Source organism: Geotrypetes seraphini, chromosome 4 (genome assembly GCF_902459505.1).
Source record: "Geotrypetes seraphini chromosome 4, aGeoSer1.1, whole genome shotgun sequence".
In the NCBI taxonomy this organism is placed as follows: Eukaryota; Metazoa; Chordata; class Amphibia; order Gymnophiona; family Dermophiidae; genus Geotrypetes; species Geotrypetes seraphini.
The window spans coordinates 134,708,128-134,726,333 of record NC_047087.1 but is presented as its reverse complement, the minus strand read 5'-3'; the positions used below and the strand labels follow the sequence as shown (position 1 = coordinate 134,726,333).

Below are 18,206 nucleotides of genomic sequence, written 5' to 3'. Positions count from 1 at the left end.
TGAGCATCTGGGAACCCCTACTTGCAGTCCTTGCACCCAAAGGGCCTTAGTGCCATACTAAAGTGGTTGTCCTAATTTGGGCTGTTTGCAGTTGACTGGGTGGAGAGTACCTGGGGGATGGGTGGAGAGTACCTGGGTGTGGGGTGGGGGATAGTGGGCCATTTGAATTTGGTTATGAGACTGCGCTCTTTGGGTGGGGAGGGGGGGCGTTCTTTTTGTACATTATACATCTGATATAACAGTTTGCCTGTTCGAGTGGGGGGGGGGGAGGGATGATGGATGGACTACTCAGGGCTCATAAAGAGTCCAGGGCCCTGGTGTGCTTTGCTTTTGAACCCAGGTCTGTTAGTGGGGAGTAGTTAGATAGGTGATTTTTGCATTATGTATATAAAAACTGATGATGACTGTTCTCTCTGCTGTGGAAGATGTTCCATTGTCTCTTACTCGACTTTGATATGTTTAGTCTGTTTCTGATTGTTTCACTATTTTCATCAATAAAATCATTTGAACATAAAAATAATTTCATGATCCAATTTTTATCTGGCAATAATGCCACCGTTATTAAAAGAATTGCAGGTTTAGCCATTTCTTTATCCGAAGTTTCTAACATCGCTGTTATGTCCAATTGTGGTTCTTGTTGAATTTGTCCCATTGCCTGTTGTTCTTGCTCTTTAAATGGCAATTGCCCTGATTTATATTTGAATCAATCAATTTTTCCTCCTTTTGGGGGAAAAAATGGGAGTCCTTGACTTATATTCGAGTATATACGGTAAGTTAGAACATACTGTATCATCACACTTAATCTCAGAGTGTATGCGAGAATGAAATTAAAATATGTATCTTTACCCCATTTCATATTGACGGCAACAAGCTTCTCGGAAGTCAGTAACAGGTGAGAGTTCAGCAAGGATTGGTTGCCCATTGAACCACCGGTTATTTAGGTCCATTACAGCCTTCTCAGCATCTTCCTCGCGGCGGAACTGAATAAAAATCAAACATAATTAAATCCCAAATTATTTCTCGATATATAAAAAAAATTAGGATCTGGTAGAGAGAGCAAAGCTAACACAACGTAGCAGCAATAAAAAATATTAAATATGCAGCTTATTCTTACTTGAATCAAATTCCTCACATTCACAACAACTACCAGGAATATGTATAGAAACAGATTAGGTTCTTACCTCAATAATCTTCTTTCTAGTAAACAGACACTATTCCTAAACCTGTGGGTAGTCAATCCCTTCTCGCGAGAATTCTTGTAGAGTCTCATTAGCATTCTTTTGCTCCGCCTCACATCCCTCTGGCCTATCCTCCAGTTCCTCAGTTTCGTACCAAAGCAGATGATCAGCCCTGGAGATGAAACAGAATAGGGAGGAGTAAAAGTGACTCTCCATCGAGAAACATGTCCATTCTGCTCATTATTAGTAACATATAACAGAAAAACCAACAACTAACCATTTGCAATACATAATAAGGTAAAAACAAACAAGTCACAAACTAACTTTGTTCAGATGGGGGATTACATCAAAGAATTGTCTGGATGGGAACTTCTGGAAGGAATAGAAATGCATGGGAAAAATGAGAGGTATAATTGTAAGGGCGACAAACCTTTTTGGAGGCAATTAAGTAAAAGTAAGAGGAAAAGAAGGCCACTTTAATTATCAAAAGTAGTATCTGAGAACGTAACAAAAAAGAGGTTAGCTTTCATAAACTACAAAAGATCGCAGAAAGAGGAAGACAGGCAAAATATCTGGAAAAGTTAAGAGAGGCTGGTCGAGTAGTCAGGAAATCAAAGATGCAAATGGAAGAGAAAATAGCTAACTTAGTAAAAAGGGGAGACAAGATATTTTTTAGATATATCAGTGATAGGAAGAAGTGCAAAAGTGGCATTGTGAGACTCAAAGATGAAGGAGAGAAATATACAGAAACTGTACTAGGAGATTCTACAGATACCCCCCAAGATATATCAACATGGCAGTCGTATCCTCTATCCTTGTTAAAACTGGAGAAAGGAAAGAAACAAAATGTCCAGATGCCCCAGCACTTTCGAGGCAGTAAGCAGGCAAATGAACATCTAACAGGACAAGCTTCAAAAAGAGTGTCTGTCTAGTAGAAAGAAGATTATCAAGGTAAGAACCTAATCTTTCTTTCTAGTGTGACACTCTATTCCTGAACCAGTGGGACATATCAAAGCAGTCCCTTGACTTTAGGGCAGAACAAATGAGCCTGCTAACAGAACGGATGATCTACATACGGAAACCTGTTTGGCCACCATGTCCACCCTGTAAACTTCATTAACATATGGAGAGAGGACCAAGTAGCCTCTCTACAGACTTCTTCCACTGAAGATTCCACCCATGAGGAAGTGACAGTTCTGGTGAAGTGCACCTTCACTAATATAGGTGGACGGTTTTCACTTCTGATATTGGCTGAAGAAATGGCCAAATGGATCCATGTGGAAATGGACGCTTTGAAGGCTGGTCAGCCTTTACAGGCAGCCCCCGCCAATATGAACAAATGATCTGACAGTCGAAATTTATCCCATTTACTAATTCTCTCTCGGAAGTTACTCCCAAAGCACTAAATTTGATGGAGCAATGGATGACTGAATTCAAACTGAAACTTAATTCAGAAAAAAACATTTTTTTGTAGCCTCGCCACATCCGTTTGACAACAAAACACCACTATGCATCAATAAAATTAGTTATACTATTCAGACAACTATGAAGGTATTGGGTGTAACACTAGATCAGTGCCTAACCATGAAAGACCAAGTGGACTCCTTGATCAGTAAGGGTTTCTTCACCTTATAGAAACTTTGATCCATTAGAGCATATTTTGACATGTCAGCATTTAGAATTCTGGTGCAATCCCTTGTACTGAGTCAACTTGATTACTGTAACATCGCCTATTTAGCAATCTCCCAAGAGAATATGCGACAATTACAACTAATGCAGAATGCAGCGGTCAAGCTGATTTTCTGGCTGAGGAAGTTCAACCACGTTACACCTTACTACCGACAGCTGCATTGGCTACCGATGGAGGCATGCGTAAAGTTTAAGTTCACTTGTTTCTGCTTTAAAGCTCTATATGGCCTAGCCCCCAATTACATAACTGACCTTTTTCCTTCTCAGCCAACAGACATAAGAGAAGCACTCACTTGCTCTTCGTTTCCCCCCCTCCCCCCCCCCCCCCCGTTAGAGGATGTAAGCTCAAAAGACACCACCAAGCAGCATTATGGGGTAAAGATCTAGAACAATTGCTCATGCCTTCCACCTATAGGGAATTTAGGAAACGTCTAAAAACATATCTGTTCCTGATATATCTAGACAACTGACCCATACAATTCTTTCTCTTCAATACCGATTCCCTTGAATTGTTAACCTCTATCTTTCATCTCTGTTAAGTTCATTCAACTTGTACCATCTTTTAACCTTTGTAAACCGCATAGAACTGCGGTATATAAGCTGTTATTATTATTATTTGTAACCTCTAGATATCATAGTAAGAGTCTGCACACTTCTAACAATTTCAACACCCACTCTCTTTTGATTCAAAGTGAGTGAAAGCAGGCAAGCGTACTTCTTGGTTGATGTGGAAAAAAAAGATGGGACTGTGCGTAAGAATGTATGAATCTGAAATTGTGAGGAAGGGATCACTGCATAACAAAGCCTGTAGTTCCAACACTCATCGAGCTGAGGCAATCACCACCAAAAATACCATCTTGATAGTAAGGTCCCCTCAGAGAAGCTTGCTCCAGAGGTTCATAGGATGCTCTAGCTAAAGCCTGGAGAACTAAATTAAGACTTCATGCTGGAAAAGGATGTCACACTGGAGGATGGAGGCGCAAGGCACCCCTCAAAAACCTGGCCATATCTAGATGTCCTGCTACAGCGCTCTTTAATCCCCAGGCCCAAAACACGAGCCCCACAATCTGAAATTTTAGGGAGCTAACTGCTAGGCATTTTTCCAGACCTTCCTGTAGGGAGGCAAGCACCACAGAGATCAATGCTGAGCTCAGGTCCTCACTCCTCTGAGCACATCAAGCTTGGAAGCACTTCCAGGCTTTTGCATATGCTGCTTTAGTCTTCTTCCTACATCTTAGAAGGGTGGGAGACCAGTCCATCTGAATAGCCTTTACGTGCTAGTGCCATGCGCTCAAGAGCTATGCCATAAGATCAAAGCGTTCTGGATCCTGCAGGTCAATTGGACCCTAGGTGATCAGCATGGGATGACAAGGAAGTTTGAGATCTTGATCTCTTCATAGATGGACCAGGTCTGCATACCACAGTTATCGCGTCCAGTCTGGTGCTACTAGACTCACCAGCCCCTGGTGCGCCATGATCCTGCATGGAAGCCTGCCTATCATAGGCCATGGAGGGAAGGTGTAAAGAAGACCTTCCAATGGCCAGGGTTGCACCAGGGCCAAGCCTTCGCTTCCTGGCTTGTATATTTCACTGAAAAACTGAGCCGCCTTCTTGTTGGATGCCAATGCCATCAGATCAAATGTCGGGTGCCCTCACTGATTCATAATGCAGGTGAAGGCTTCCTGAGACAGTGACCACTCCCCAAGATCTAGGGTCTTCTGGCTGAGGAAATCCGCTTGCACACTGTCCATTCCTTCCTGCCACATGTGTTATTGACGGCACCAAGAAATGGGCTCTGCCCATCGAAACAGCATCTAGGCTTCCAAACATAGATTAGCACTCTTGGTGCCCCCTCCCCCAGCTATTGACATAGGCTACTGCCATTGTGTTGGCTGAGAAAACTCATACTGCTTTGTTCAGCAGCATGCTCCCGAATGCCTGAAGCACCAGGCGGATGGCTCAAAGCTCCAAGGTGTTGATCAACCATTTTCTATGGGAAGGGGACCAGCATCCTGAACCGGAAGCCCCTTGCAATTTGCCCCCCAGCCTTATAGGCAAACAACACCTGGCCCTTGGAGTAGTCTTGCTCTAGAACTCTCGTATCTGATGCAGATGCTTCTCTCTTCAGGCTTTCGGAAGGAATACTTTGTTTTTCTTTGTGTCAAACTGGACTCCCAGATACTCTAAGATCTGTGTCAGCTTAGGTGGCTTTTCTGAAAGATGATCACACAGCCCAGCTTCTGCAGCAATTGAATCACTCTTTGAACCACTAGGACTGCCTTCAGATTAGGAATTTTCTTAGACAATCATCCAGAAATGGATGGACTTGCATGAAGCTCTGCGTGGGTATGCTGCAACAACCACCATTACTTTGGTGAAGGTTCATGGTACTGAGGCCAGCCCGAAAGGCAAGGCCGCAAACTGAAGTGTTGTTCCAGTACAAGGAATCACAAAAACTTCCTCTGCTCTGGAAAAATGGGGAGTGTGCAGATAGGCTGTCATAGAAATCCAGGGAGGCAAGAAATTCCATGGAGCCACAGATGCAATCACTAAGCTCTCCGTCTCTATCGGAAACGGGGCGTCTTGAAGGCCACATTCATTGCTTAAGGTCTAGAATTAGTCTCCAGTCTTCTGAGCCTCTCTTGGGCACTATGAAGTATATCAAGTATGAATTGTGGCTTGAGTCTTCCTCTGGCAGGAGCTCTATGGTTTCCAAATCCAGCAGCCTTTGCACTGCTGCTTGGACTTTGGCCGCTTTTTTTTTTTTCCTTTTTTTCCAGCCTCCCACACGGAGAGTCTAGAAAAGGGTCTAGGAAAAGACAAAAGAACTTGAACTTGTAGACCTCCTATATAATGTCCAGCACTTAGCGATCTGTGGTGTTCTCCCCCTACACTCCCCAATGAAAATTAGGGCCTTACCTGGATAATCTTTCTGTTAATCTACTACGGATTCTATACATGTGGTGTTCGAACCCAGCCTGCAAACCAGGTCTTGCAGAAGTGACACTCACAGCTTTCAGCACTTCCCACATTGCAGTGGAGTACAGTGCCTCCTTCAGTTATGTCCCAAAGCAATCGATCCTCACTGGAATTAAACACAAAGAAGGGGTACAGGAAACTTCCCTGCCAACATCATACAGTTCTGCTTTGCTCTGCAACTCATAAGAGAATAAAGAATTAGCAATAAACATGAAAACATTCAAGAAACATAACAGCAATAAAACCAACCTCCTGTGTGCAGCAAGCACTAACATCAAAGGAGGCAGAGGTTGACTAATGCACATACATATTCAGGACAATCTTACACACGGCCATTTGGCTGACAGAAGAAGAATTCCAAGCTTGGAAAAGCAGGTGATACAGAATAGAGAGAGATAGAGCGGGCTGTATGGTAACCATAATAGATTAATAGAAATAAAATTATCCAAGTAAGAACCTAATCTTTTATTTTGTTACATCTACTCCAGATTCCGTATGTATGGTGATGTACCAGAGCAATGGCCATGTCTAAGGTGGGAAGAGCCTGCCTGCAAAATCAAGGCCCCAAAGGCGACCTCATGCATGTATACAGGGGTGAAAGCAGTCAACCCTGATCTTGGAAATACTATCATGGAGCCTCTCAGTCTGAGCTCAAGCCCACTGCGGACAAAACTGGGGCGAGCATTACTCCCAAGGGAACAAATCTTGAGCCCTTGAGCAGGTAATGCAGGCTGTCCAAATAGGTGCACTGCAAAGCAGTTTGCCCTTTGGAAACAGACCGAGTCTGCACTCTCCACAGACTGAGGTTTCTGTCCCACGATTGGGATCCTCTGTAGCACTGAAAAGCCTTGCAAACAGTCACACAAAATTTAAAAAATAAACACAAGCAACAAAGACAAGCTCCCACCATCTCGCTTGAAGAAAGACAACTGAGGAATCAGGAGGACAGCCAGAGGGATGGGAAAGCAGTGTAAAACAATGCTAATGAGACTCTACACGAATACCTTGTGTATTGATTAGTCTGTAAGCCTGTAGGGGTCAGGAACTTATGGCTCGCGAGCCAGATGTAGCTCTTTTGATGGCTGCATCTGGCTCGTTGCCAATGTGACACTTCCAGGGGCAGAGCCAAGGAGAGCAGCCACACACACTATGAGCTCCTCTGCTGCAGTGGAGAAAAATCTTCTCCAAGACGTGCACAGCAGCAGAGGACACCCGAGCAGACCTACCCAACCATCGGGGACATTCTGCCGGTCACCCGGAAGTGGGAGCCGCTGACACAGAGCTGAATCGGATCTGAGCCAGGACGGGGACAGCGGCAGCCATCTTCTGATGCTCTGCACAGTGTAGCACCCCCCCACAGATGCAGATTCTAGCCTGGACCACAGCAAGCTATACCAGTAAAGTGGACAAGTTGTGAGTGTGCCTACTTCATTTATTATTGCTCCAGAACCCCCTCTAATCACCCCAGTGTCCCTCTGTGACTATATGAATGCATGGGAAAGATCCTTGGCTGGGGCTTGATTGATGCATGCTGGGAAAGAACACCACGTCTTCTTTCCGCCGAACGCAGGACACGCCCTGTTCTGCATTGCATCCGCATCCGGCATCCTTGGGACCCACCCTACCTTGCCCCGCAGCATCCACAGCCAAACAGGCCTGAGGCCGCATCGTTCTTCACAGGCAGCCCCAAATCGAGGCCCCGGCTTCCCATTTCACCAGCTACACCCGCAATTGACTACTCTGCCTTCATTACCTCTGCCCTGCCCCACAGACCACTACCTGGGGTGGTATCCTCCTCACCTCAGTCAGCTAGCTAATTGAAAAAATCCTTTTATTGAAGAAGATGGCTAAAAGAAAAAAAGATGAGGAGTATCGTACTTTTCAGCAGGAATGGAGAGAGGAATTTGCCTTTGTGGAGAGAGCAGGTTCTGCAGTGTGTCTAATATGCAATGATAAAATTGCATCGATGAAATGGTCAAATATAAAGCGGCACTTCGACACACGCCATACTACATTTGCATCGAAATATCCTGCGGGAGACAGCAGGAAGAAAGCATGTCAGGAGCTACTGTGCAGAGTGCAAGCTAGTCAGCAGCAACTCCGTGTTTGGACCCAACAAGGTGACTGGAATTTGGCTAGCTTTGCTGGTGCTTTAGCAATTGTGAGAAACAGAAAGCCATTCACAGATGGGGAGTATGCCAAAACATTCATGCTTGATGTTGCCAATGAACTTTTTGATGACTTTTCAGATATAGACAACATAATCAAACGAATAAAAGACATGCCTCTGTCGGCAAGAACTGTTCACAATCGTACCATCATGATGGCAAATCAAATTGAGGCAACACAAGTGAATGACATAAATGCAGCACCATTCTTTTCTCTTGCTTTGGATGAGTCAACAGACATAAGCCATTTATCCCAGTTTAGCGTGATTGCAAGATATGCTGTCAGTGACACAATAGGTGAGGAAAGTCTTGTTATTTTGCCTATGAAAGGGACAAGAGGAGAGGATTTATTCAAGTCTTTCACTGAGCTCGCTAAAGAACAAAATCTACCAATGGATAAACTTATTTTGGTGTGTACTGATGGTGCTCTGTGCATGATGGGGGAAAAACAGAGGATTCGTAGCGCTTCTTCGTGAACATGAAAAGAGACCCATCCTAAGTTTTCACTGCATCTTACATAAGGAGGCGCTTTGTGCTCAGATGTGTGGCGAGCAGCTTTGTGAGGTGATGTCGCTGCCCGAGCTTTAAATGATCGCCAGTTTAAAACACTGCTGGATGAAGTTGGAAATAATTAGCCTGGTCTGCTTCTGCACAGCAATGTGCGTTGGTTGTCAAGAGGGAAGGTGCTCAGCCGTTTCGTGGCTTGTCTGAGCGAAATCCGGACTTTTCTTGAAATGAAAAACGTTGAGCATCCTGAGTTAGCTAACATTGAGTGGCTCCTGAAGTTCTACTATCTCGTGGACATGACTGAACATCTGAACCAGCTCAATGTGAAAATGCAAGGCATTGGAAATACAGTCTTATCCCTTCAACAAGCAGTGTTTGCATTTGAAAACAAGCTAGAACTCTTCATCGCCGACATTGAAACAGGTCATTTACTACACTTTGAAAAACTGGGAGAGTTTAAAGATGAATGCACAGCAAGTGACCCTGCTCAACATCTTGATCTTCAGTAGCTAGCGGGCTTCACATCTAATCTCTTGAAGTCATTCAAAGCACGCTTTGGAGAATTTTGTGAGCGTGCTCATCTTTTTAAGTTCATCACCCATCCACATGAGTGTGCCGCGGATAGCGCCGACCCAAGTTACATCCCCGGTGTCTCCGTCAGAGATTTTGAGCTCCAAGCTGCTGACCTGAAGGCCTCAGACATGTGGGTGAATAAGTTCAAGTCACTGAATGAAGATTTGGAAAGACTTGCACGACACAAGCAGAGTTGGCGAGCAAACACAAGTGGGGAGAAATGAAATAACTTCAACCCGCAGACCAGCTGATTGTCAAAACTTGGAATGTGCTTCCTGTCACATACCGCACACTGCTGTACTGACAATGTTTGGCTCTACGTATGCATGTGAGCAGTCTTTCTCACATCTAAAGAACATTAAGACCAACCTATGATCATGTTTAACGGATGGAAGTCTCAACGCCTACATGAAACTTAACCTCACCACGTATCGACCAGACTACAAAGCCATCAGCAAAACCATGCAGCACCAAAAGTCGCATTAATGGTAAGAACTACTTTATTCATCATTGGTTAGCAACAGCAAAACAACGTTATTAAAAAGAATTCAGAGACTTATTGTACTTTAAAAGTGTTGGTCTTACATAAAATGCACACATTTACTTGTATTTAGTTTTAAATATATTGTATGGCTCTCACGGAATTACATTTTAAAATATGTCGTGTTTATGGCTCTCTCAGCCAAAAAGGTTCCTGACCCCCTGGTCTAACCCATCATTTTTAACTTTTAAATTGTATGTCTAAATATATGTTTATATTTTTTATTAATGTTGTAACTCGCTTAGTAAATCTAAATAAGCGACTCATCCCGCCAGGTCCCGACATAGCTGTCATATGAATGAAGCAGTGAAGTAAAGTTATGTTATGTATATGATTATAAGGTGTTTTGCCCGTATCACACCACTCTTATTTCCTTGGCATTTTGAGCAGTTTACATCACCCTCTGGGTCCCTTGAGAAAGAATTTCAAAACATGGTCCATGTCAGGACCTGCTGACACAGTTGAAAGCTAAGTGGGAACTTCTTTCTCTCTTTTGCCATTGAAAATTAGTTGAGCATTTGAACAGTATGTTCATTTCAAGCTCTTTTTCAAAATAAGTCATACACAGTGATGGGGTGGTTGGTGGGTTTGGCTACAGGAGCTAACGCTCTTGGTCAAATTTCACAATTCTGAGTGTATGTGAACACTTTACTTACTTTATAAGCCAGATATATATTTTGCTTATTTGTATACTGAGAAGTCTTATCCAGTTATAAAGATCATACTAATGCCACACAATTGCAGGATCTGAAGGGCAAGGAAGAGGCACTGTGGATCAATTAAGAAAGAGGGAATGGTAAATATATTTACGTTGGTGTGATATACAGGCCTCCTTCACAGATGGAAGTGGACAGAGATTTAATAGTAGACATTCAGAATATATCTAAAAAAGGGAAAGTTTTACTAATAGGTAATTTTAACATGCTGGATGTTGATTGGAGTTTCCGTATTAAGGGGTCTTCTAGAAGTAGGGAGATCCTGGATTCTCTACAAGGAGAATTGATCCAGCAGTTGGGAATGGAACCCACAAAGGATGGGGTCATATTGGACTTAGTGCTTACAAATGGGGAAAGTGTTTCTGATGTTACAGTGGGTGATCACTGCATGGTACAGTTTAATATTAAGACGGGAATAGTGAGAGCTCATTCAAAAGTAAAGGTTCTAGACTTTAAAAAAAACTAACTTTGTTCTGATGGGGGATTACGTCAAAGAATTGTCTGGATGGGAACTTCTGGAAGGAATAGAAATGCATGGGGAAAAATAAGAGGAGTAATTGTAAGGGTGACAAACCTTTTTGTGAGGCAATTAAGTAACAGTAAGAGGAAAAGAAGGCCACTTTAATTATCAAAAGTAGTATCTGAACTTCGGCTGCTCAGGCAGAGGAGCCATTTTTGCAGCCGTTGCTGCCTGGAAAAAAACTTAGCCCTCGCGGCCCCGAACCAGCCCTCCGGGAGAACCTCGCCTCAGCGGCTGCCTGCCCTGCTCCCAGCCAGATGCACCGACGCCACTCTCACTGCTGGGCCGGGCGTGCGAGCTTGCTCCGCCCCCCAGCCCCTGCCATGAAACCTGAACTTCGGCTGCTCAGGCAGAGGAGCCATTTTTGCAGCCGTTGCTGCCTGGAAAAAAACTTAGCCCTCGCGGCCCCGAACCAGCCCGCCGGGAGAACCTCGCCTCAGCGGCTGCCTGCCCTGCTCCCAGCCAGCCGCACCGACGCTGCTCTCACTGCTGGGCCGGGCGTGCGAGCTTGCTTCGCCCCCCAGCCCCTGCCGGGAAACCTGAACTTCGGCTGCTCAGGCAGAAGAGCCATTTTTGCAGCCGTTGCTGCCTGGAAAAAAACTTAGCCCTCGCGGCCCCGAACCAGCCCGCCGGGAGAACCTCGCCTCAGCGGCTGCCTGCCCTGCTCCCAGCCAGCCGCACCGATGCTGCTCTCACTGCTGGGCCGGGCGTGTGAGCTTACTCCGCCCCCCAGCCCCTGCCGGGAAACCTGAACTTTGGCTGCTCAACGGCGCGCAGCCATTCGGCGCGCCAGCTAAGGCGCACGGCAAAGGCGCGTGTGCCTTAGCTCGCGCCTTTGCGAAGCAGCTGAGTGAAGCACAAACAGACCACCCTATAATCCAACCGCCAGAACTGATCCTTCAAGACTTCACAGAAAACGAGGAAACCTCCTGCAGACAACAAATTCCAAACGCCTCAACCCAGACCAGAATATTCCACCAACAACCCGGACCGACATCAGCTATGTATTTGCATGACTCTATCTGCTTGCATGCTTAGTACCAACAGCCTGGTCCGCCCCAATTACCAAGCTCTTGCATGCCACAACCCCCCTGCATACCCTCACCAACCTGCATACCTCAACCAGCATACGACCAACCTATCACCAGCATACGACCAACCTATCACCAGCTAATATCATCCTCCACCAAGTCAATTCTAGCCCGGTACATCTGACTACTATCAACAGGCTATTCTAATAACTTAACCATTCCTACCCACCCCCAATCCTCTCTTAACCAGCCTCCTTCATTGATCCAAAACCTTTCCACCGCTCGCCAGGCTCCCTCACCAACAAAGGAACACGTCCAACTTCACAAAAAAACTTCTAGCCCTCCTCCTCTATCTTCTTAGCTCAAGACAATGGATCCCCAAAGCCTCAGCATTCGAACCTATCCCTACCTACTACACCTGGAACAAAATTCCCAAACCAGGCAAACTACATCAATCCTTCAGCACCCTCCATGACTACAAGGAATCAGGCCCCTTCGCAATCTCCGTGGTCAATACCTCCAGACACATCCCTAGACCACCACAAAAAAGAAACAGACTCCTAAAAAGCCTACCAATTACCCAACACACAACCCCCCCAGAACATTACATAATCACTGGTGCCTGTCTAAACATCCGCTCAGCTAGAAACAAAACCCAACTGATTAAAGATTGGCTAGAAAAAACCCAACTCGACATTCTTCTCCTAGCTGAAACATGGCTAATTTCTGATCAGGACATCATCATTGGCGATCTACTCCCTGCAAACTACAAAATCATTCCGCTATCACGACAAACCAGGAGAGGAGGTGGCCTAGCAATAATCCTCAAAGATCACTTCCAATTCCAAACCCTAGACTCCAAAATGACCAAAGACCTGGAAATCCTCTCCTGTAAACTATCCAAAGCAGACTGCAAAGATTACCTAACCATAACAGTATTCTACACCCCCCCCTAACAAATGGAACCAAGCTAAAGAAGATCTCTATGAATTCCTCCTCGCAAATTCCACTGCCGGCACTCACACCCTCCTTGCCGGCGACGTAAATCTACACCTGGAACAGGCAGAGAATTCCAATGTTTCAGATCTTTTCTCCTTCCTAACATCCCTAGGATACTCTAAACCACCCCCAACCAAAACACATACCAAAGGACATCAATTAGACCTGATCTCATTCCTCCCCTACCCCCCCCAGCATAAGCTTCAAAGGCGAAACCTGGACCCCCACCCCTTGGTCAGATCCCTCCGATGCAACTTCAACTTACACTGGCTCAAAAAACAAAGCCAAAGGACTCCAAGAACTACTCACAAAGAAAAAACAATATGGACTAGAGGTCAACTAAACCCTGAAAAATTCTGGTCCCACTACAACCCAACATCCACCACAGACCCAAACCCCAACTTCATCCCAGGCTGGAACAACTTCAGCACTCAGGTTCTAAATGACCTGGCCCCACTAAAACCCTATAAGAAAAAACATCGCACATCTGCCAACTGGTTTGACGCCAACCTACTAGCTCTGAAACGAGAAGTACGCAAACTAGAAAGAATCTGGTGCAAATCTGGCACAGATACAGATAGGTATGCCTGGCGTACTAAAGTCACCGAATACAAAAAAATGATCAAGGAGAAACGCTCCAAATATAATGCCCAATCAAACAACACCCCAACCCTGAACAGCAATAAACTCTTCAGACTTATCAACTCATTATTTGACATCAACTCATATAAAAGCCCCCCCACAGACCTTCCACCCTCTCCAACTAACCTAGCTGACTACTTCGCCAACAAAATTCACAACTTAAAAACCTCTCTCGCAACAACAAGCACCAGCCCATCAAACCTTCTGCCCACCCCAAACAATGAAGGTATTACCGCCGACATGACCTGGAATCGCTTCGAGAACCCAGACTGGAACCTATTCCTACAGCTATATACTAAATATGCCAAATCAAACTGCCTTCTAGACAATTGCCCTCCCTCCATCATGAAAATAGCCCCCCCCTTTCAAAGTGGAGCTCTTCAACTGGATTACCCTCTGCCTGTCCACTGGCTACTTCCCACTGGAACTTGGCCACATCCTCATATCTCCAACCATCAAAAACCCCAAAGAACCACTCTCCACAATCACCAACTGCAGACCCATCGCCAACATACCCTTCTTCCTCAAGATTATGGACGGCCTTGTAAACCAGGACCTCATGTCCTACCTCGATAAATTTAACATCCTTCATGACTCCCAGTCTGGATTCCGCACAAACTACAGCACGGAAACCGTCCTAGCATCTCTAACCGACTACCTCCTCCAACTATTCTCACAGGGAAACAGTGCCCTAATACTCCAGTTTGACCTCAGTAGTGCCTTTGACCTGGTAGACTATGACATTCTACTCAACTACCTCGATTCCATAGGCATTTCGGGACAGGTACTAACCTGGCTCACAGGCTTCTTAAAAAACCGCACCTACCAAGTACACAACGAGGGAACCTACTCCCACACCTGGTCCAACCCCTGTGGTGTTCCACAAGGCTCCCCCCTATCACCTTCTCTATTCAATATCTACATGACTTCACTGGGACACATGTTATCTGACCGAAAGTTGAAATCCTACATCTAGCCAGATGACATCACAATTGTCATCCCCATCTACTCATTCTCGCAAGAAACAGAACAACACATAAGAACATACATAAGAAGTTGCCTCCACTGGGTCAGACCGAGGTCCATCTCGCCCAGCGGTCCGCTCCCGCGGCGGCCCATCAGGTCTGCGACCTGTGAAGTGGTTTCTGACCACTTCTGTAACCTACCTCAAGTTATATCTGTACCCCTCTATCCCCTTATCCTCTAGAAACCTATCCAAACCCTCCTTGAACCCCTGTACAGAGTTCTGGCCTATCACATTCTCCGGAAGCGCGTTCCATGTGTCCACCACCCTCTGGGTAAAAAAGAACTTCCTAGCATTTGTTCCAAACCTGTCCCCTTTCAATTTCACCGAGTGACCCCTAGTGCTTGTGGCTCCCCACAGTTTGAAGAATCTGTCCTTATTCACTTTCTCTATGCCCTTAAGGATTTTGAAGGTTACTATCATGTCCCCTCTAAGTCTCCTCTTCTCCAGGGAGAACAGCCCTAGCATTTTTAACTTGTCAGCGAATGAAAAATGTTCCATACCTTTTATCAGTTTAGTCACCCTCCTCTGCACTCCCTCGAGTATCGCCATGTCCTTCTTGAGGTACGGCGACCAGTATTGAACACAGTACTCCAGGTGCGGGCGCACCATTGCGCGATACAGCGGCATGATGACCTCCTTCGTCCTGGTTGTAATACCCTTTTTGATGATGCCCAGCATTCTGTTTGCTTTCTTTGAGGCTGTCGCACATTGCGCCGATGGTTTCAGTGATGTGTCGACCATCACCCCCAGGTCCCTTTCAAAGTTACTCACCCCTAGCAGTGTTCCCCCCATTTTGTAGCTGAACATCGGGTTCTTTTTCCCTACATGCATGACCTTGCATTTCTCTACGTTAAAACTCATTTGCCACTTTTTTGCCCAGTCTTCCAGTCTCGTTAGGTCCCTTTGCAGGTCTTCACAGTCTTCCGTGTTTCTAACCCTGCTGCAGAGTTTGGTGTCATCAGCAAATTTGATAACCTCACATTTTGTCCCTGCCTCCAGATCGTTAATAAATATATTGAACAGTAGAGGTCCCAGCACCGACCCCTGTGGAACTCCGCTCGTGACCCATTGCCAGTCTGAGTATTGGCCTTTTACTCCAACCCTCTGTTTCCTGCCTGCCAACCAGTGTTTGATCCATCGGTAGATATCCCTTTGCACCCCGTGGTTCCACAGCTTTTTAAGTAGCCGCTCGTGAGATACCTTGTCGAAGGCTTTTTGGAAGTCAAGGTAAATGATGTCTATGGATTCCCCCTTATCCATCTGGCTGTTTATTCCCTCAAAGAAGTACAGCAAGTTCGTGAGGCATGACCTTCCCTTGCAGAAGCCATGCTGGCTCGCCTTCAGTTGTCCATTGTTTTCTATGTGTTCGCAGATTGTGTCCTTTACCATTGCTTCCATCATCTTCCCTGGAACCGAGGTCAAGCTCACAGACCTGTAGTTTCCCGGGTCACCCCTTGATCCCTTCTTAAAGATGGGCGTGACATTTGCTATTTTCCAGTCCTCTGGGATCTCCCCTGTTTTTAGGGAGAGGTTACATATTTGGCGAAGTGTCTCTGCTATTTCGTTTCTCAGTTCTTTTAGTACCCTTGGGTGGATGCCGTCCGGGCCCGGTGATTTGTCGCTCTTTAGTCTGTCTATCTGTCTGAGGACATCCTCTTTGCTTACCTCTAGTTGTACCAGCCTTTCATCGTGTTCTCCGTTTATAATTACCTCGGGTTCCGGAATATTGGATGTGTCCTCTCTGGTGAAGACTGAAGAGAAGAATTTGTTTAACCTGTCAGCTATCTCTTTTTCCTCCTTTATCGCTCCTTTCCTGTCTCCGTCATCCAGTGGTCCCACTTCCTCTCTGGCTGGTTGTTTCCCTTTCACATACCTGAAGAAGGGTTTGAAGTTTCTTGCTTCTCCTGCCAGTCTTTCCTCATATTCTCTCTTTGCTTTCCTGACCTCTCGATGACATTCTTTCTGGTGTCTTTTGTGCTCTTCCTGGTTTTCCTTTGTTGTTTCCTTTTTCCATTTCTTGAAGGATGATTTCTTGTCGCTTATCGCCTTTTTAACTGCAGTTGTTATCCATGCTGGGTTTCTAGTTTGATTTTTTTTGCACCCTTTCCTAAACCTTGGGACGTACAGGTCTTGTGCCTCGAGCACTGTGCCTTTAAGCAGTGTCCAGGCTTCCTTTACGGTCTTCACCTTCCCTGAGCTGTTGCTGAGCTTTTTTCCTACCATCTTCCTCATGTCCTTGTAGTTTCCTTTTCTGAAGTCGAGTGCTGTCGTTGTGGTTCTTTTCACCTTTGATGTTCCCATGTTTAATTTGTACTGGATCATGTTGTGATCGCTGTTCTCTAATGGTGCTAGTACCACCACTTCCTTTGCGGGTCCCTCTAGCCCGTTGAGGATTAGGTCTAGAGTGGCATCCCCTCGCGTTGGTTCCATGACCAGTTGCTCCATGAAACAGTCCCTTATCGCCTCTAGGAATTTAGTTTCTCGCGTGCAATTTGAGTGCCCAATGTCCCAGTCTATTCCCGGATAGTTGAAATCCCCCATAACCACCACATCTCATCAGTACTTACTATGGTCGAACACTGGACCACTCAGTCCAAACTGAAACTAAATCCAGAAAAGACCAAACTCTTCCTAGCAAGTCCCAACCACAAATTAACGAACACCACCTTACAACTCAACGGCCTAACTTATCCTATTAACCCCACCATCAAAATCCTTGGAGTCATCCTAGACCGCTGCCTGACCTTCGAAGACCACACCAACGCCCAGGTCAAAAAATGCTTTTATACCCTCTGGAAACTCCGTACCATCAAACATTACTTCGACTTCCCCTCCTTCAGATTGCTGGTCCAATCCCTAATCCTAAGCACACTGGATTACTGTAATATAATTTATATAGGCTCCTACAAGAAAACCATCAAGCGACTGAGACTTATCCAAAACACCGCGGTCCGCCTAATCTTTGGCCTCAAAAAGTCAGACCACATCACCCCTTACTATAGAAAACTGCACTGGTTGCCAATAGAAGCGAGAGTCATCTTCAAATTCGCCTGCCTCTGCTTCAAAACCTTAACTGGCTTATCCCCGATTTATCTGTCTCACCACTTCGTGTTCCCCGGAACCACTCGCACGCGTAATGCCAACCTGTTTACCTATCCTTCCCCAAAGGGATGCACCTACAAAAGATTCTTCAATAGAACTCTCTCATACCAAGCTGGCAGATGGACAAACTGCCTGACCACCCTCATCTCATCTGCCCCATCTTACTCATCCTTCAGGAAATCTCTCAAATCTTTCCTCTATGACAAATTTCTGGAACCTCCCCCATCACCAAATAATCAAATACTACCATCCTAAAACTGATACTAGTTGTCTTCCTGACATTCACCACCCTGCATTGGTTTTGTACACTGCTTTGTTCTTTATAATGCCTCTCGCACTGCCTCTCCACTATATACATATCTCTGCTGTATATGTACAGTCTCCTGCATGGTAAATCTACACTGTTTCTTTGCTGTATAAATACCTTTACTGAATATGTACAGTTCGCATTGTATCTTCGCTGTAAATGTACAGTCTCTTACACTGTAAACCGCTTTGAACTGTTTGTGGTACTGCGGTATATAAAAATAAAGT

At 45.3% G+C, this 18,206-nt stretch overlaps 1 protein-coding gene across 12 annotated transcripts in view; it reads right to left on the bottom strand.

The window, feature by feature from the left end:
* Positions 1 to 18,206, bottom strand: part of U2AF1 (U2 small nuclear RNA auxiliary factor 1) — a 400,139-nt gene that overhangs the window by 17,164 nt on the left and 364,769 nt on the right. For all 12 annotated transcript variants that reach the window (XM_033942241.1, XM_033942244.1, XM_033942242.1 and 9 more), the window contains one exon: positions 847 to 980. In XM_033942241.1, coding sequence (XP_033798132.1) covers positions 847 to 980 — 134 coding nt within the window. The remainder of the gene's footprint in view (positions 1 to 846; positions 981 to 18,206) is intronic.